The sequence below is a fragment of the Diceros bicornis genome, chromosome 7 (genome assembly GCF_020826845.1).
Source record: "Diceros bicornis minor isolate mBicDic1 chromosome 7, mDicBic1.mat.cur, whole genome shotgun sequence".
In the NCBI taxonomy this organism is placed as follows: Eukaryota; Metazoa; Chordata; class Mammalia; order Perissodactyla; family Rhinocerotidae; genus Diceros; species Diceros bicornis.
Genome location: NC_080746.1, coordinates 40614701 through 40635674, shown reverse-complemented (window position 1 = coordinate 40635674; position 20974 = coordinate 40614701). Strand labels below are relative to the sequence as shown.

Genomic DNA, 20974 nt, shown 5'->3' with positions numbered 1-20974 from the left:
ATTTGACACTTCACTGGCAAATGTCTAAAATGTGCAGATCCCTGGGGATGAGAAAGAAGAATAATTAAATCTTTTAGGCAGCTCTAGCTCCTAAGGTATATTGTATTTCACGAAACAAGCGTGTTTCTGAAAGTTGTGTAAATTGAATCTCTGTAAATGGAATTCTAATAAACTAGGAATGGTTGCTATTTGAAGGAACCCTTCCATTAATCCCTTTGTGATGTGAATAATCGCCCCCAATCTGTCTGTTCTGTAAGTTTGCTTTTCATATGTTGGGTTTGCCCAAAGCAGGACACAGCTGTAGTGAACTATTGCAGATATGTATTCTCCTACAGTCGCCAGGAATATCCACTTAGGGGATTTGAATCTGTTTGCTTAACGTTTTCAGCCTCATGCAAGATTTAATTTCATTGGCTTTAGGTACAGTATGTGCCTTGTACTTTGGTTCAACGACTACACTGAAATGCTTTGTTTAAATTGCACCTCTTGGTTGTTTATATTTTCCCAGTTAGAACACATTCTCTGAAAAGTACTTAAGACAATCAATGAGGTGAGGGGCACCCCTTGAAGACAGTTACAGAATTGCACGGAGACCTGAAGAAGTGAAAAGGCACATGGACAACGAACACTGCTGTCTCTCAGTAGCAATAAAGAAACTCATTCTTCTGTTTACCATTGATACGCTGTTTACTTCCAAAAGAGATTCCGGGCTCACCATAAACACTCAAATGCAATAAAATCAAAGCAACTTTAAGCTGAAAACAAAAGGCTAAGAGCCAACCAGTGAAGTGGGGAAGGGCAGAATATCGTCAGTGAAAAATCTAGACTAAGGGTTGCTACTTTAGTTGAACACAAACCATAGCTGAGTTTCCTGGCAGCCAAAGCAAGAATGAAAATGGTGGGATAGGTTCTATGGCTCTCCTCAAACCTATAAAAGAAACATGTCAGATCACCAGGAGAGATTTGCCAGACACAAGTAACTTTTTCCCTATGCCAATCTTTCATGTCCAATATTATAGCAAAATCACAAGAAGTTCTTGGTTGTTAATCTAGAAATATCACAAATTTTATCTTTTGGGGAAGTTATAGATGATACATTACTTCATTTTGATGATTCTCAGACATGGCTAGCTTAGGACCCCAGAGCTGAAAGTAAGGTGGTCAGGGAAAGCTCATTTGGTTTTTAAAACAGCCCACTTGGAATGACCAGATCTTTCTAACATAGATCAGAAGAGTAACACAGAAGCTCCCCACAAGATTCCGGAGTTTCAAGGCTGAGTTAACATGTTATAATAATAATAAAATACCTAAAAAGTTAATAAAGTATTTTCATATGCATATATTTTTAATTCTCACTCTCCTGTGCATAGATATGAGTGCCTACTTCTTGCCTGTGAGGAAATTGAGGTTCAGAGAGATTCAGTGACTTGCCAAAGTGATAGCTAGTGGATCTGGGCCTCTGACAGAAGCAAGCAGGTTGGGAGTACTACAGGTATTTACCGAAAGAAGAGACTTGGAAGACTGGGATGATCATTCATTCATTCATTTATTCATTCAAAGTGTATTTTTTGAGCACTTCTTGTGTGCCAGATAGCTATGAATGGCAGCCTTGAAAACAGGTTTTTAAAAAGTTCCCTTTTCAAAGAATATTTAATAACCCTCCTTCAAGTTTTATGATTATGGTGCATTTGCTAGAGCCACACCCAAGGATCTAAGCAGTAAGACTTGATGCCATTATTTACACTTTTTTACTCAAAATCCTACTTTTCTAGAAGATGACTCTGATATCATGTCTCCCAAGCCCCAAGCCAATGAAGATCTGGGTTAAAGCATATCACTGATTTCAAACAACTCTAAGGACCTAAATACCTTGTAACATTAGGGCCACACTCTCTGAATTATGTACTTCATTGAACAAATTGCCTACCTGCCCACCCCATAGCACATCATTTCAGTGTCAGACTTTCCTTACAGTTTCTATTAAATAGAAATCTCAATCTCTATTAAAATAGCTTGCCCTCTGATTTGAGAAACCTTTGTCTTCTTGAAAGAGAGACCCTTTAGGGGCCGGCCTGGTGGATCAAGCGGTGAAATGCCGCACGCTCCGCTTCAGGGGCCGGGATTTGCAGGTTCGGATCCTGGGCACACACCAACGCACCATTTGACACACTATGCTGTGGCGGCGTCCCATATATAAAGTAGAGGAAGATGGGCACAGATGTTAGTTCCAGGCCAATCTTCCTCAGCAAAAAAGAGGAGGATCGGCATTCGACGTTAGCCCAGGGCTGATCTTCCTCACAAAAAAAAAAAGAGAGAGAGAGACCCTTTAAAACTTGGTAAACCCTATTCTGAAGTCAGAGAAAAACTAAATATGATCAGAGCATAATTTTCCAGTATGAGAGGACTCAGATATGAAAGTGTTCTCTTCTCTCCCTGGCATAATATACTTGTGAAATAGCAAAAGATTCACTTTTTGCAAGGTAACTTTTGGCACCATTGTCATCTAAACAGGGCTTATGATTCCAAACTCATTGAATTTTGAAGATGCAAATGATTTTGGTTTTCAAAAGGCTGAGAATCATGTAGGCATCTGGCTTTCTATTATTCAGCAGTGTTGCTCCTGTTTTGTTTTGTTTTGTTTTTTTCTACAGAAAAGGAAACTTAAACATGCTCAGTGTTAGTGGGGGATAACTTGATGTCCCTTAGTTTCAGGATTTTGATGTATGTGAGTACATCAGAGCCACATCAGTTCTCCTGGATGAGTTTGTAACTTGGTTATTATCCCAAGAGGTAGGAGTTAGGGAGGGAGAGGGGAATGGGCCAAGTAATATATTGATCGAATACATCCTTTTACAAAAACTTAGATGAATTGCACCCTCACCACCAGATTTTCCTTGATAGACTGGGGACCCCACTTTGTAGCCATGGAGCGTAACAGCAGATGGACTGTGCCAGAAGAAGGTAGTCCCCAAAGTCTCATTTGATCATTTTATGACTTACATTGAAATAAAAATATGGATATTATCCAAGAGTTGTCACTGAGCAAGTATTCTGGTATGATTTACAATATCCATTCAGTCCATTTTGTTGAACCAGAAAAATGACAAAGGCAACACCATAGATGACACATGAAAGCTCTCTGAAAAGCAAATAAATATTTGTCTCCAGTCTTTTTACATTCATACATTTGCATTACAGAGTAGAGTATGCATGCACTAACTGTGTGTGATGTGCTAACCATTCTCTAGTGGACGCAGTCTCCTTGTGAAATAAGCCACAGCAGTTATCTCTGCTCTTCACATAAGGGGTCCCAAACCCAGAGAAGCCAACTAATTCTCCCCAGGTGACCTGGGTGGCATCTGACAAAGCCTGGATTAGATTCCTCATTCCTAAATTCCCAAGGATCTGCCTGTTTTACAGTGCCCCCTGCCTTCCATGTACACACATTTATGTGGCATAAACTTTATATGTAGGAAGAGAAGGTGCCAGAGAATCCATGGAGCCACAGAGGCAGAGTCCCTAAGAATTAGTTGTCGGTGGAACACACTGAAGCATAGATAGAGAAATACTCCATTTGTGAGAATGAGTGATGCTTTGATAACCCCAAACAGATCTATCATGAGTCAGACACATTTTGGAAAGACTGGTTCAGGCTATTTCTATGAATTCATTTGATATTCACACCTCCTTAGCAATTAGTGACCTGGAAGGGCTGTCTTCCCTTCCCTTCTATTTCCCTCCCTCAAGTTCATGTTCTCCGTCCAGGTTTGGGCACAGGACCACAAATGTCAGCAGATCCTAAATGAAGGCCAGTTCCCATTACACGACTCAGACGCTGGCCTCCTCCACAAGATCCTTTGGCTGGGTCATAGACAAAGGAAAGAACAGCAGCTTTTGTTTCACAGTTTCTGGCTATGAAGCCCTTCATGGCCCAATATCAATTTGTTGGCTAGACAGGGGTTCAGCCCTCATTCCCTGGATCCTCAAGCCACCTTGCGTTTCTGAGAAATGTAGATGAAGGTAGCTGGAGGATTCAAAGGCCAGCCTGTCTCCTCAGCAACAGTTGAACCTGGGTCTCCATGGAGGACCAGTCCCTGCTCAACATCTGTCCGCCAGCCAATATGCTTCAGGAACACACGCTTTCTTCCTAAGTTGAATGTGCCCCTGGGGTTAGGCTCCTGGGGAGAACTTGTATGCCCTCACTGCACCAGTGCAATTAACGGAGCAGGCAGGTCTGCATTGTAGCTGACCTCCATTGTAGGGGCTGAGAGTATCCACCAGTGTGAACAGTTAACCAAAAGATCCTTCTGGAAGGCCAGATGTCATTAAATATACAAACATTCTAAGCAAATGGCCAAGGCCTGAGCACTTTGTGAGATGATCTTAACCTAAATGATGAGCAGCGGTCCTAAAGAACTGTTTTAAGAATATGCTAGTGTTTAACATAGGGTTTTAAAATTTTAAATATATATGAAGCTGGGAACTAGGAAATTTTTAATTTCTACCCGGCCTCTTTCTCTCCCCTACAGCACACTCACACTCACTTGGGGAGCATATCTGTATTTGTGTGCTCATTTGATTTATGGCCATCTCTCCCACTAAAACATAAGCCCCATGAGGGCAGACACGATAACTCTTTTTGCTCAGGTGTCTCCGTAGCATCTCACACACTGCTTAGCACATAGTAGATGTTCAATAAATTTTGTAAATAAATATTAGTGAGTTCACAGAAATCATTCCTGTGGTGGTAATAACTAAGAAGGGTGCAGAGACCCCTAAACAGACCCCTAAACGAGATATTGCTGAGAATTTTTAAAGAGTGAAGACTCAAAGAATAGGAACATTCTTAAATATAATTGTGGAGTTCTGAAACTGTGCTCATTTTACCAATTACCAGAAGATTTGTGAAATATCAGGCATGCATTTGCATGGCACATAATAGGGAGAGAGAGAAGTTGTTAAAAATCAAACCACAGCCAATTTATGACTGGATCAAAAGCAATGTCCATTCTAGAGCCTTCTTTTGAAGCCCCTAGGCTGGTTGGGAAGAGGGTGTACAGGAATCTATTGCCAGATGCATATTAAAAAGCGCTTTGGTGTTCGTTGCCCGCACAGATTGTGGACGGTAAGCTGTGGTTCCAGTTGGACTGCGGCAGCGGCCCCGGCATCCTGGGCATCTCCGGCCGCGCTGTCAACGACGGGAGCTGGCACTCCGTCTTCCTGGAGCTCAACCGCAATTTCACCAGCCTGTCCCTGGACGACAGCTACGTGGAGCGGCGCAGGGCACCCCTCTACTTCCAGACGCTGAGCACGGAGAGTAGCATCTACTTCGGGGCCCTGGTGCAGGCGGATAACATCCGCAGCCTGACCGACACGCGGGTCACGCAGGTGTTGAGCGGCTTCCAGGGCTGCCTGGACTCGGTGGTGCTCAATGACAACGAGCTCCCGCTGCAAAACAAGCGCAGCAGCTTCGCGGAGGTGGTGGGCCTGACCGAGCTGAAGCTGGGCTGCGTGCTCTACCCCGACGCCTGCCAGCGCAGCCCGTGCCAGCATGGGGGCAGCTGCGCCGGCCTGCCCTCCGGGGGTGAGTGCGCCTGCGCCCTGGGGCATGGGGCGGGAGAGGGGGTGCATAAACCTGCAGGGGGCCTAGCTCTCACAGGCATAATCAACCCAAGTGCTCATCCAGAGAGCAGTATTCACCCAAGATGCTGGCCAAGCTGCTTAATCCCCTTTAGGAAAGTCGCAGAGCTTGACAATGACAGGAGGATCCAGTTTAGTCATCAGCTTGCAGCATCCCACAGGCGCAGTGCGGTGAGCACGGGAGCCCAGAGATGCCATCGCTGCTGCTCCTTCCCCTGTCCACCCCACACCCTTCCAGGCTTCAGCAGCTTGGAGGAATAAGACCTCCTTTTAAGTATTTGCCCCCTTGAGGCACCTGCATGTCACTGCAGAATGACTGGTAGCACTCTGAGTTACAATGTCCACGCGCACAATCCTTTCCCATGTAGACATATAACTTTACTGGAAGCTAAAGGGGGAGGTGTGAGTGAACCCACTGCCCCAAGAATAGAAATATAGTGGAGATGCTTTGGAGCGTGCTTTTGAAACATATGTATTAAATAAGTTTAGTGACCACTCTATAAAGGAGTAGAAAGTCAAGAATAAGGAGAGGGCAATTTACATGAAATCTCAGGACAGATAAAGCCAGTGAGGGCATGATGCTTTACCCTACTATTTTTCCCCCAAAGATACATCATGAAGAAGAAAGAACAGGGTAGTCCAAGGGGGGAAAAAAGGATTTATAGAGGGTTTGTATTGTTTGAGAGAAAAGCTGAGATTATTTAAGTCCTGGGAGTGTGAAGATAAAAGAATCCCTGACTTTACCCAGATGCAGTGTGTGTTAATGTAAACTAGGTCAGGCGCTCTCCTAGCTGAAGGCGTTGCCACCTCCCAACAGCCCAGCCACTGATTCCACTTCAGCCCCTTTGCAGAGTCTCTCAGTGGTGGTGTGATTAGCAAATTTAAACCTTCCTCACAAATCACTTAGAAATTCTGCTGTGCGCATTACCATCTAATGTTCGTGAAACCCAACTCCAAATTTAGAGTCCATTTTATTATTAGAATGTTATAAACTGCCCATGAAATGATGCACTGCCAAAATACAGACACCAAAGTTATTTAGACTTGCATATGTTACCGCCACAATGAGGGCCAAGTGCCCTGGGGGGAAATTTCTGCCTTCTCGATTTAAGAAATCTATTTGCTGTTTTTACTGTCTCAGCAGTATATGTAAATAAAGGGTTGTTATGGTGCCATAATTCCCGAATGATGGCCAGTAACTATACTTCAGTGGTTCTATAAACCAGCCCATTATGACAAGTCATGGCCAGTTTTCCAGCAGGCAAAACAATTCTGCTAGTGTGAGCCATCTACGATATATAAAAGGAGCATATAATTAAATTGGGTTGAAATAGAACACCACTCCATGTCAAATGCTGGGTACACAGCCACAATTGTAACATACTTTTAACGATGGCAGGACGTTGTTTTTGCTGGCAAAGCTATGGGCTTCCACAATGGGTTATCTTTAAAATAATAATAATAATCACTGTATTAAGGAAAAAGACTGAAATCTTGCTCTTCAGTGTGCATTTTAATTTTTTTTAAAAAATTGCCATGAAATACTTGAGTTTCATATTTAGTGCAAGTATATTAATTAAATGACTATGACCCATATCAGAAACAGCAATTTTCCTCTATTTTTTAATCTCATGTGGTCTAACTAAATTTCAGCACTGAAGACCCACCTGCCATATACTTTTCGTATGGCCTAAGGAACTTGCTTTCCCCTCCCTAGAGGCCCAACCTTGCCTACAGAGCATGCTGTCTCCTATTCCTCCTTGTCCCCCTGCTCCCCACTTCCCCCTATGATTGGCTTTGGGATTGGGGTTCCAAAACAGGTACTCTTTCTTCCAAAGCGATAGAGCCTCTTATCAGTTCAAGTCTCCCCTTTGTACCTGGGGGCTTATGTTTTCCTAAAATGAAGAAAGTGTCTTTCCTCACCTCCGTCTATACAACTCCCTTCTCCAAGCCTACTACTTCTATTAGTTGAGGGTGCCCAATGATCCTTATCTCAGCAGCCCCAGGGCATAGTCCAGATGGGGAAATCTGGGACTCTCATACACAGCAGTATTGAGACCAGAGCCAGCAAACTCCTCGCCACTCACCGGGAAATCCAAGAAGAGGGCTTCTCCTGCTTCCCTGGGGAGTCAAAGGCACAGGATTCCTCTTCTAATGGGTGAGGAGGTACCTACCTACTTCCTGGCTATCGGAATGAAGCCTTGGCTTCTAAGAAAAGAGAAGAGAATCCATTTTCTTGCCCCCATTATCTGTTCATATCAGAATTTTTGCTAGGTCCTTGTAGTCTATCTGCAAATTCCCTAAATTGGTGCCAAATAGTAGGGAGAAAAAGGCAAGAAAAGAAAGAACCAACAATTAGGCCTTTAGCTCATATCTGTGAAACTATGTAGCTAATGATAAGGTTATTTAAACTAAAGGAAAAATCATCTTAGTTGTGAGTGATGGTTTAAAAAGAACAGTAAGACTGAGTCATTAATGAAAGAATATTCATGCCTTGAAGAGTTCCTTCTGACTGCTAGGGATGTCTAATCACAGGGAGAAAGTCTTGCTTCCCCAAATCAAAGGCTTGGATGCCTGCAGTATTCAAAGAGGAAATTTGGGCTAGAGAAAGTAGAGTGAGGTGCTTAAAAATGTGACTCCATGCACATGAGAATGTTGATAACGAAAGTTAATTGTTTGAAACTGTTACTGGAACCCCGTGCTGTACGTTGCTCTAAAATTCCAGGACACATATCTTAGCATAATCATCCCCTTGACCACTACAGAATGCTGGAGTATTGGCGATTGGCTCTCCTGGTGACAGACTCCACTCTCAAACTGTAGCTATCCTAGCACATTGTTCCAGAACATTCAGAGTTTTTAAAGCAGGCAACCTGCAGGAAGAAGCATTTTCTATCAGAGAAGCAGCATTCTGTTCCAGCCACCTCCAAACCAATCAAACCCTTGGCATGAAGGGCAAGGAAGCCACGTCTGCTAGTGTGGAATGACACAGTCAGCAGGTTTGACCAGTGTTATAAGTCTGGCTGTCCCAGGAGCAAGCCATGGGAACCCCAGGGGAGTCAGAGCCCAGAACACTGACTTGTAATAAGAGTGCAAATATGATTCTGTAAATCAGCCACAGAAGGAAGGCTCTCTCTTGGTAAAGCCTTAAAATTATATGTATTTCATAAACATGAACTGGAAATAGCAACCACCATGAATAAGAAATGGCCTGGTCCCATTCTGACCCCTGCATTTCCAAGCCCAGTGGGTAGACATCTGCCCAGTGAGCACCCACAATCTGAATAAGGAGCCCTCAATCCCATGCCTTATCCTGCTCAGCTCAAGCCCATTACCGGAAACCCTAGTTGAGGCTAAGCTATAATTTGGTGAAGCAGTGCAGCAAGCCAGGCCAGAAATAGTCATGCAGACAGCTTTGCATGAAGCTGGAAACCTAAGTCCTAAAGTGGAAAGTTAGTAAATATTTAAATGTAAGAGCTACTGTTTGTTGGACCTACTGTGTGCTTGGTGATAGTGTTTACTTTGCAGGTACTTATGCACCATGACACTTAAATCTCACAACAATACTCTAGGATCAGTACTATTCTTTCCTCCTCCCACCTCTCACTTTACAGATAAAGAAACAGGCCAGAGAGGTTAAGTAACTAGCCCAGCATGACACAGCTAGTAAAGTGGAGAAGTCAAGATTTGGTCCAGGTCTGTGGAACCCCCCAGCCTATGCTCTTCACCCCTGTTACTCAAAGTGTGTTCCAGGGACCAGCAGCATCAGCATCACTGGAAATGTTAGAAATGCAGCATCTCAGATCCCACCCCAAACTCACTGAATCAGAATCTGTATTTTAACAAGATCCCTAGGTGATCTACTGATTTCTGTCTCTCTCTCTGAACTGCCCTAAAACCTGGGTAGACTTCTGGTTCTTTTTTGTTTTCTCAAATAGTATACAGTGGTTCTCAAACTCTAAGGTGCATCGCATCACCTGAGGACCTTATTAAAATGAGACCTTGTTACAGAAGAGTCTTTTGGTTGTTGAGGGAAAAGGAAAATTTATTTACTTGTCTCCATCATTTCTGTCCATATCAGAGGAAGCTTGGGCTAGGTCACTGAATTGGCAAATTCCTGAACTTACTACCAAGAAAATTTCTCAGTGAAAAGTTTGGGGGGAAAAAAAAGAAGCAAACCTACAAATCAGAATCTCAGCATCTACAAAGGTGGAATTCAGGCATCTCTGTCTTTAACAAGCCTCTAAGGTAGTTTTATGCACATGAGTTTGAGAACCACTGACATTGGGGAATCCCAGAAAACTCTGTATTTGCAGGAATATGAGTCAGTGAATTCCAGGAGAGGTAAACAGACATAGGACATTCAGGAACTGAATGTCAGATGCACAGCCTGCATTTTTCATAATTGTTTTAATATAAAGATTGAACTTTGTTCCCCAAACAGTCAGGAGTTTGGGGTCACCCTGAGGTCCTCTTCAAAGATAAATATAGTGTCTACCTACTCCCTCTAGGCTAGTTGCATGAAATCACAAGTTCTGGGATGTTGCAAATAGTTCGGCATAGAAGTGTTTTCAGCAACTAAGTTACCCATGCTTCTTTGCATGACTGTTTTGCTGAGCATTTTGTGTCCTTAACTTGTAAGAGTCTAGCTAAATTCAGTCTGTCAAACTTTACTTAAGTGCCTGATTTGTGCCGAGCTCTGTGTTAAATTCTGGGGCCCCATTGCTGTCTCTGTGACCAATGGATTCCCCTTGTATGGCCTCCCTCCCCTCACAGCTGGCTTCAAGGAATTAAACAGGGCTCCCTGCATGTGCTCAGCCTACTGGCCCACTGAGCACAGGGGGACAGAGCAGGGAGAAGCCAGGCTCCCAGTGAATATACTATGGACCTAATTTGACTGAGCTTTGCAGATTATGGGGGAAAAAAAATTTTTTTTCTAGATGACTTTCTTCCTAAATACTGAGTTAAACTTTTCCTTTTTTTGGTACCTTGTTAAAACCTCATGGTAACAGCATTAATAAGATATTATAGATACTAATAGAAAAACTCAAAACCCTAAAGCAGTCAGGTTATGTGCAGACACAAAAGAACATGCTAGAAGGTGAGAATTTACTGTGTGCCTAATGTTGTTAACACATTAAATGTTTCCAGATCCTCGAAGAAAATATTAGAGGTTCAGCCTAATATACAATATAAGAAATGTGAGCCAGCTTTCCTACGGAAAGTTATAGGCCTCGCCTTCAAAGGTTTGTATTTTACAAGGTCTGAAGGTGTTACATGTACTCCACTTGGTGAAAGAGGAAAGTCAGAGTGACTACAAGTTGAGATGGTGAAGTAATGACAGAGGCTGTGATCTGCAGCTGAGCTCACCCCACTTATGACTAGCATATCACATGATAATGAATCTACCAGTTTTCTCGTACTAATTGAGATTCACACGGACAAGAAGTTTCAATATTTCCCAATATTCAGCCTAAAAGTCAGAGTAAAAAACCTCCCATGGCGTTCAGTTGTTTGGTTTGTGAGCAATACAGAAATGAAGCTGATTTCAGAATCCATAGTCCTTACAATAATTACAACAATAAAGCACCTAATGTTTGTGTGCTGCATTGTGGTTAATGAATTCAGAAACCTTATTATCCTCTACTAAGTAGAGATTAGTGCAGCTTAATTATCAGATAAAAATAGGGAGGTTCCCAATCACAACTAAAGAGATTGAAACAGTAATCAAAAACCTCCCAAAAAATAAAAGCCCAGGACCAGATGGCTTCTCTGAAGAATTTTACCAAACATTCAAAGAAAACTTAATACCTATCCTTCTCAAACTATTCCAAAAAATAGAGGAAGATGGAACACTTGCCAACACATTCTAAGAGGCCAACATCACCCTGATACCAAAGCCAGGCAAAGACAATACTGAGAAGGAAAACTACAGACCAATATCCCTGATGAACATAGATGCAAAAATCCTCAACAAAATATTGGCAAACCGAATACAGCAATACATTAAAAAGATCATACACCATGATCAAGTGAGATTTATATCAGAGACACAGGGATGGTTCAACATCCTCAAATCAATCAATGTGATACACCACATTAACAAAATGAGGAATAAAAACCATATGATCCTCTCAGTAGATGCAGAGAAGGCTTTTGACAAGATCCAACATCCATTTATGATAAAAACTCTCAACAAAATAGGTATAGAAGGACAGTACCTTAACATGATAAAGGCCATATATGACAAACCCACAGCCAACATCATACTCAATGGGGAAAAACTGAAAGCCATCCCTTTGAAAACAGGGACAAGACAAAGGTTCCCACTCTCGCCACTCTTATTCAACACAGTACTGGAGTTTCTGGCCAGAGCAATTAGGCAAGGAAAAGGAATAAAAGGAATCCAAATAGGCAAAGAAGAAGTGAAATTCTCGCTGTTTGCAGATGGCATGATCTTATATACAGAAAACCCTAAAGAATCCATTGGAAAACTATTAGAAATAATCAACAAACAGCCAAGTGGCAGGGTATAAAATCAACTTACAGAAATCAGTTGCATTTCTATATACCAACAATGAACTAACAGAAAGTGAACTCAAGAAGACATTCCCGTTTACAATTGCAACAAAAAGAATAAAATATCTAGGAGTAAATTTAACCAAGGAAGTGAAAGACCTATACAATGAAAACTATAAGACATTACTGAGTGACATCAATGATGACATAAAGAAATGGAAAAAGATTCCATGCACTTGGATTGGAAGAATAAACATTGTTAAAATGTCCATACTACATAAAGCAATCTACATATTCAATGCAATCTCAATCAGAATCCCAAGGACATTATTCATAGAAATAGAACAAAGAATACTAGCATTCATATGGGGCAACAAAAGACCCCGTATAGCTAAAGCAATCCTGAAAAAGAAGAACGAGGCTGGAGGAATCACAATCCTTGACTTCAAAACATACTACAAAGCGATAGTAATTAAAACAGCATGGTACTGATACAAAAACAGACACACAGATCAATGGAACAGAATTGAAAGTCCAGAAATAAAACCTCATATCTATGGGCAGCTAATCTTTGACAAAGGAGCTAAGGACATGCAGTGGAGAAAGGAAAGTCTCTTCAATAAATGGTGCTGGGAAAACTGGACAGCCACTTGCAAAAGAATGAAAGTAGACCATCTTCTTTCACCATACACAAAAATTGACTCAAAATGGATCAAAGACCTGAAGGTGAGACCTGAAACTATAAAACTCCTGGAGGAAAATATAGGTAGTACACTATTTGTCATCAGCCATAAAGGGATCTTTTTGAATTCCATGTCTGCTCAGACAAGGGAAACAAAAGAAAAAATAAACAAGTGGGACTTCATCAGATTAAAGAGCTTCTACAAGGCAAATGAAACCAAGATCAAAATGAATAGGGAACCCACCAGCTTGGAAAAACTATTTGCAAACCATATATCTGACAAAGGATTAATCTCCATAATATATAAAGAACTCACACAACTGAATAACAAAAAAACAAACAACCCAATCAAAAAATGGGCAGAGGAAATGAACAGACACTTCTCCAAAGAAGATATACAGACGGCCAATAGGCACATGAAAAGATGCTCAACATCACTAATCATCAGGGAAATGCAAATCAAAACCACACTAAGATATCATCTTACACCCGTTAGAATGGCTATAACCACCAAGACAAAAAGCAACAAATGCTGGAGAGGCTGTGGAGAAATGGAAACCCTAATCCACTGCTGGTGGGAATGCAAACTGGTGCGGCCTCTATGGAAAACAGTATGGAGATTCCTCAAAAAATTAAAAATAGAAATACCTTATGATCCAGCTATCCCACTACTGGGTATCTACCCAACAAATCAGAAATCAACAATCCAAAGAGGCTTATGCACTCCTGTGTTCCTCATCACAGAATTATTCGCTATAGCCAAGACATGGAAGCAACCCAAGTGTCCCTTGACTGATGATTGAATAAAGAAGATGTGGTATATATATACCATGGAATACTACTCAGCCATAAAAAAATACAAAATCGTCCCATTTGCAACAACATGGATGGACCTGGAAGGTATTATGTTAAGTGAAATAAGCCAGAAAGAGAAAGACAAACAGTGCATGATTTCACTCATATGTGGAAGATAAACCAACACACGGACAGATAGACCTGTTTGGTGGTTACCAGGGGCTAGGGGGGTAGAGGGTGGGCACAAGGAGTGGAGGGATGCACTTATATGGTGACTGATAAACAATAATGTACAGCAAAAATTTCACAATAAAAAATAAAAATATAGGGAGGTTCCTAGAGGTCAGGCGGCCCAGCCTCGATTGCATCCAGCTGATGGGTAACAGCTAGGACTTACACTTGTGTCCAGGGCCTCACCACCACATCGCAGCTGCCTCCTCAAATCACGTAAGTTCTTGGAGTTTCTAAGTGAAATCCATAATTCAGCAAGCATAGTGGTTGATGCTGACATCAGATTCCCAGTGCTAGTTGCACATTTGTCATTACCTCTACCTTTGTGCTGCAGGCCGATGTTCCCTTATTTAGGCAGCCAAACCCGATCAGAATGATGTTCACCTACACCGCCGAGCAGGGCAAGGGTTGAGGCCATTACCTGGGTGAATCCGGTTGGAAAACGACTAAGTCGAAGGAGTAAGATAGGAATTATCTTGATTATTTGCCCACAGAGCCCAAATTCACTCTATAATTGCTCAAACCATTTCTATTTTTGCATTTAATAGGTTTTGCAATGTTCTTCTTTGAGCAAGGAAAGGAGAGGGGGCATTTTAAGTTCGTCTGAGTGCAGATTTCAAAACCATCTGCATCTGCTATAACTAGGATTGTAAACAAGAGCACAGCTTTGAGGCAAGGCTTGAAAATATACTTCTCCTTTTGCCAGGATTTGAGGGGAGAGAAGCTATGATATTGTTTTGTGTGTGTGTGTCTGTGTGTGTATCTCAATGCTTGTAGGATGACTGTCTTTTTTAAATCTGGGAACTGGTTTAAAGCGGCATCTGCCACTTATTGACTATGTAACTTTGGGCAAACCATCTTCTTTAAGCCTCAGTTCCCTCACTTGTAAAATAACTATGATAAATAGTACTTACACCATAGGGTTGTTGTCAAGAATTAAATGAGATAATGCATAGAAAGTTCTTAGCATTTTTCCTAGCACATAATAAGCTGTTGTTCTTGCCAATGATTTCCTTGTTTGACATTCTCCTTCAACCCGGGAAAAAAATCTACTCTTTTTAATAAGACTTTAAGATTATCCACTGAATTTTATTTTTCTTTTACATTTACAAAAGTTAAAATATTATTTGCTATCAAATAATACTTGGATATCTCTTGAAATTCTGTTCCCTGTATTTGTGTTTTACATCAACATATGGTGATGCTCGGGAAGAGCAGAAACTTTATTATGCTATTATCTTTATTATTTAACGATTATCTGGCTCCCAGAAGGGATGTTTGATTCTGCCCATCTCAATGTCTCTCATCGGCTCCCTGGAGATGTGTGGGGAGTAACTAGGAGCCCTCCTTCTCATTCCTAGAAAGCAGTGAGTTCTGGCTCACTGACAAGTTCCAATGCCAATACAGTCTTATAGAAAGATTTGATCTGAAAGCCTAGATTCAAGTTCAAATTCAGTCATTTACTAGGTATATGTCTTTGAACAAGCCACTAACCTCTCCAACACCCCATGGAATTGGGATGTTAATGGGGCCTCTTATTTTTCCTTCACAGGATTATTCTGATCCTTCATAGAATGGCTGAAAGTGATTTTAAACCACTAACGCATTAGATCTCTTAGTATCATTATGGCAGACTTATTGATATTATAAAAATTATTATAATAGGGTCCAGGCCAGGATAATGGGATTATAAATAATACTTTGTGAGAACAGGTTAATTTTGATCAACAAGCCTCTTTCACAGAGGCAAACAATAGATATCACTCTTCTTTCATTTAAAAAAAAAAAAAAAAACCCCGAGGCCGGCCTGGTGGCGCAAGCAGTTAAGTGCACACGCTCCGCTGCGGTGGCCCAGGGTTCACTGGTTCGGATCCCGGGTGCACACCGACGCACTGCTTGGCAAGCCATGCTGTGGCAGCATCCCATATAAAGTAGAGGAAGATGGGCACGGATGTTAGCCCAGGGCCAGTCTTCTTCAGCAAAAAAAGAGGAGGATTGGCAGATGTTAGCACAGGGCTGATCTCCTCACAAAAAAACAAACAAAAAAAACCAAAAAAAAATGACCACTTTTTAAAAAAAATCCAATTGCTTTTTCTTCTCATCATGTTAACATAAAAACTGCTCCAAATTTAAAGTTCTAAAAGCAATATTTTTTCCAAAGAGTCTCTGCCTCCTTTACCCTGTGGGTTTGAGATCATGAGAGCAGATCCTAGACAGTTTGCTTTTTGATAAACAGAGAAATCCAGAAAGAGAGTGTAATAAAATGTGGTTGTTAAAAATACAGTTCAGGATAATTATGAACAGTTCAGGACTCTGGAACCACACTGCTGGGGTTCAGATCCACACTGGCTTCATGACTGTGAATAAGTAATCAGCTTCTCTGTACCCAAGTTTCCTCATCTATAAAATGGGACTAATATTAGTAGTACCTTTGTCCTAGGCTTGTTTTGAGAATTAAATGAGTTAATATATATAAAATGCTTAGAATTGTTTGTAGCACATAACAAATGGCATATAAGTGTTAGCTATTGTCGTCATCATCATATATTCAAAATGGACAGCAAGTTTTCTCAGCTGTAGAATAGAGCTCCTCAGTCACACATGTTTTCTCCAGCCTTGGTCCAGTGTCCCCACTGTATGCTCGCATCACACCCTCTGCTGACTATCATGGTAGTTTTGTAGTCCCGTCTGTGCTTGCAGATGGTGTTTTTCTGACTTTGTGTCCTCAGTGACTGCCATAGTCCCCACTCCACGGGTGTGCTGGTAAACCAGCTCTCTAAAAATAAAAGCCCTGATTTGTAGTGTTCACTGATTCCTGTGGTGTAAATACTCCCACCATGGCTGATATCAAGCTACCAATGGTTTCATTACAGGTCTGCCAAATTCCAGAATGTTTAACAGTCAGCTCTCGCGACCCTGTACGAGCTGGCTCCAGCACACCACTGCCTGTTGCTTAGGCACTCAGTCAGTGAATAGGTTAATCAGTCAGGCTGGCTGCTGTGTCAAGGAGCACTAGATATCCCACAAAAGAGAATGAATATGACAAAATGCAGAAGGAAATGTGTGGGAGTGAAATAGTGCATTAGAGGTGGTGCCTTGTTTTAAATTCTGATTTTCCAAGGTACAGAGACATCAAATCAAAGAAATCAAACCCAGAACCCTCGTTAGAATCCAGTTTCCATGATACTGATTCAAATGTCCCATATTTCCAGATAGTCCCTCCTTGCCCTTGCCTTGCCCTCGACTGCTTCTGCTATAGTTTTATTTGAGAAATTGCCAGAAGCGTGCCAAATAGGAGCTGGAGAGGGAGAAGTGGTCCCTGAGCTGACCCACCTTGTCTTAGATTCCTGCCTCCTGACTTCCCTCCCTCGTCATCATTCACATGCTTTCCAGGATCTAGCACTGTGGTTGTCCTGCCCCTCCCTTTAGTCTAAAAAGGAACCTAATTCATCCTTACAAGTCACTCTACCTCTAAATGGCATGCCATCCTGGCCAAGGACTAGCCAGGTGACACAAAGAAGCATTTTTCCCAGTCCCAACTGCTTTCAGCAATCCACAATTCCATTTAGATGAGCAATTTCCCAAACTGAAACAAAATAACCCCACATCAGCATAATTTGAAGCAAGCATGTCTCAGACTACTGCATCCTGCCCACAGACTTTAGGCTGGCTGTCTTTGGACACAGTTTGTATCAACAATGAATGGCCTTTACTTATAAGTTAGTTCCCTGGCATCTCATTGGTGTTGAGTATTCAAGAGTATTGTGTCTCTCTGTGAGCCTCAATCCCTGGCTTTCAATGTTTCTTGGTGCCAGGAAGGCTGGAGCTACATAGTTCCCTACTCTTGGGAATGTAGAGATTTCTCTCTTTCCTTCCACTACCTGCCTCCTGAAAATAAGTCTTCCTCTCTCTGAACCTATGAAGACCCACACACAATCATAATGTCCTCCTATACATGAGAGTTCTCTGTAGTGTGGATTCAGTAAAACGTCCATGAAAGCATACACTATTTTAACCTATAGATTATTAACTATCTTGTACCTACAGAGACCAATCCACAAAATCCCAACATCAGTCGTGGACCATTTGGGAAGCAGAGATTAGTTCAAATAAGAGTGAGGATGGTTATTTACAATATTTAAGGAGTAAAGTAAATATGATGTGCTCGTTGAATGCTGAGACCCACAACCACCCTTCCTCTATCACCACCCAATCCCCTAAATGTTAGAAACCAGGCCTTCGCCATCCCTGTGGGCAAGTGATAAGGGTCATTACTCGAGAAATTGACCAACCTAAAGGTACTGACACAGTATCATAGTTGACAAGCCCCACTCATGTGCTTAGAGCTTCCCATCAGATTTCTAATTTTCCATGACCCCACTCTTCAATATGAACTGATAAACCAGGATTACCAGACAAGGAAGGAAATCCTCTAATTTGGAAGACAGAAAATGTATTAAGGTTCTCCAGAGAAACAAAACAATAGGATGAAAGGATGGATGGATGGATGGATGGATGGATGGATGGATGGATGGATGGATAAATTGATTGACCAATTTTAAGAAATTGGCTCACAGGATGGTGGGGACTGGCAAGTCTGAAATCTGCAGGGCAGGCCAGCAGGCTGAAAGTTCATGTAAGAGTTCATTTTGCAGTCTTGAATTTGAAATCCTCCAAGCTGGAAACTCAGGCTAGATTTCTATGTTGTAGTCTTGAGGCAGAATTCCTTCTTCTTAAGACCTTCAACTGAATGGATAAGATCCACCCACATAACGAAGGGTAATCTGCCTTACTTAAAGTCATCTGATAGTAAATGTTAACCACATCCACAAATAACCTCACAGCAACATCCAGACTGGTGTTTGACCAACAATGGGGCCTAGTCGATTTGACACATAAAATTTACCATCATAGAGACCAAAAACAGAAACAGAGAAAAGCAACCTTGAGGAAACTCTGCAGGGAGAAAACTACATAAAGATATTATTTATATCCTCTAAGAGATAAGAGAAAATATTGTAACCGCAAAATAGGAGCAGGATGCTATGTGTTTGGGAAAAATACCTCAGCGAACAAATAAAAGAGCCCTTGGAAAATGACAGCATCTTAATAAAAGTTTCAAAAGATGAGAAACCCTCTCAGAAAGTAAAGCAAAAACCCACAGAGATGTAATGTAAGAGAGAAAGATAATTAAAGGAAGATCTAAAAGATCTGAGCTCCAACCATAAAAGTTCCATAAAGACAGAACAGAGAAAAGAAATGAAAGGAAATCAGCAATGAAATAATTAAAGACATTTTCCCAAGTTGAAGGACAAAAATTTCCAGATTGCAAGGGCCCACTGAATACCCAGTATTGGTTGAAATAAACCCACACTGAAGTATATCATTGTGAAATCTCAGAAGATTGGAGGTAAGAGAAGATCCTCCAAGCTATTAGAAAGGAAAAGAAACCAGGTCACATACAAACTTCAGGAACCAAAACAACTTTGGATTTCTCAAAAGTAACGTGAAGGGAATTGCTTAAAATTCCACACACAACATATCAAAGAAATATCAGGGTGGAGTAAAGACATGCTCAGCTATGCACAGTCTCACATTTCCCTCTTATAACCCCCTTCTCAGGAAGCTACTGTAGAATGTGTTCTAACGAAATAAGAGTGGTACCTATGCTCAACTCCTCTCTGGAAACATCCTGCCTTTTACAGCAGTAGTGTGGTGGGGAAACATCTTCCTCCCAACCCTGGTCTCTGTTCTTGGAATCTGTTCCTTAGGTGTCTCTTACCGTTCTCACTAGCATTCATGTGTGTGGTTAATTAGGTGAATTTTTGTGGACTAGTGGGAGAGCCAAACGGCTACTTGGCATTTTTGTGGCCGCATGTGTTCCAAGTTCAAAATAACCAATTTGCTAATCGTCTTTGGAATTTGGGCCCTGCCTAAGATTTGGTGCAGAAGGAATTAGGAGGATGAGTTATGGCCGAGTCTGTGCATGCTGAGCATTACCAGCGGCATCCATGGCTCATGATGTCCTGTTTCCCCAGGCTATCAGTGTACCTGTCTCTCACAGTTCACTGGGAGAAACTGTGAATCCGAGATCACAGCCTGCTTCCCAAACCCCTGCCGGAATGGAGGCTCCTGCGACCCGATAGGAAATACTTTCATCTGCAATTGCAAAGCTGGGCTCACTGGAGTCACGTAAGTGAGACTGTGCAACAGTCTTTCTCTATGCTGCTTTCTTGGTGCTAAGAAAACAACCAACTGGGGTAAAATAGTTACCACTAATGGGACAGGCAAAGGGTTAATATCGTTACATGAAGAGTGCTTACAAGTGACTAAAATGTTACCAGGGATTATCTCTGGGGAGTAGGGTTATGGGTAATTTATATTTTTACTTTATACTTCTCGATACTTTCAAATTTTTATATAATTACCATGTGTTCTGTAATCAGGAAAACAATTCTTTTAAAGAAAGTCCTCTATGACCCCTAATATTTCCAGTATAATTCTGAGGCAGACATATTATCCATTTCCTCAGAACTCATTAACTGGACTCTACTGCCTAGCGTTTTATGATCATTCTGAAAAACTAAAACTTTCCTTTGCAAACCCTTTCTCACCCAAGAAATGAGGGAAATTAAAGTGTTAGCCAAATGGAAAGGGAATGTTTTAAATTCTTAGTAAAATGCCCCCTTTCAACCATCCTTGATCGTTTTAGAAGTATATATATGTAATCTCAAAGTGAATGATATTCTAATTACAGATCAGTCTTATATATTCATTAAAGCAAATCTCCCTAGGACTTTACCAGGAAATACTTAGCCGACTTTGAATCGTTGGATGTAATTTAAAGTAATAAAGCTGCATTTATTTTTAAATACTCTGTGATTCTGACTAATTTCCGAGTGACCTGGCCTCAATCTGCTCAAATTAGGGACGTTTGACTACATTTTAAAAGGTGGATTATCAAAGATAGAGGTGATCGGGCCTTTTAAATGAACATAACAGAACAATTGCTGAAGTAGAGAAAAGTGAAGGGAAAAAGGTCTATGTTCTCAAATAATGTTAAACTAAGAAAGAATAAGACAAATTTTTGCTCTATAATTATAGTCA

At 41.4% G+C, this 20974-nt stretch overlaps 1 protein-coding gene across 1 annotated transcript in view; it reads left to right on the top strand.

Annotated features, from left to right (window-relative positions):
• The window catches only part of FAT3 (FAT atypical cadherin 3), a 605429-nt gene that overhangs the window by 575972 nt on the left and 8483 nt on the right, over positions 1–20974 (top strand). Inside the window, exons 22-23 of the mRNA XM_058545418.1 lie at positions 5116–5584; positions 19906–20059. Coding sequence (XP_058401401.1) covers positions 5116–5584; positions 19906–20059 — 623 coding nt within the window. The remainder of the gene's footprint in view (positions 1–5115; positions 5585–19905; positions 20060–20974) is intronic.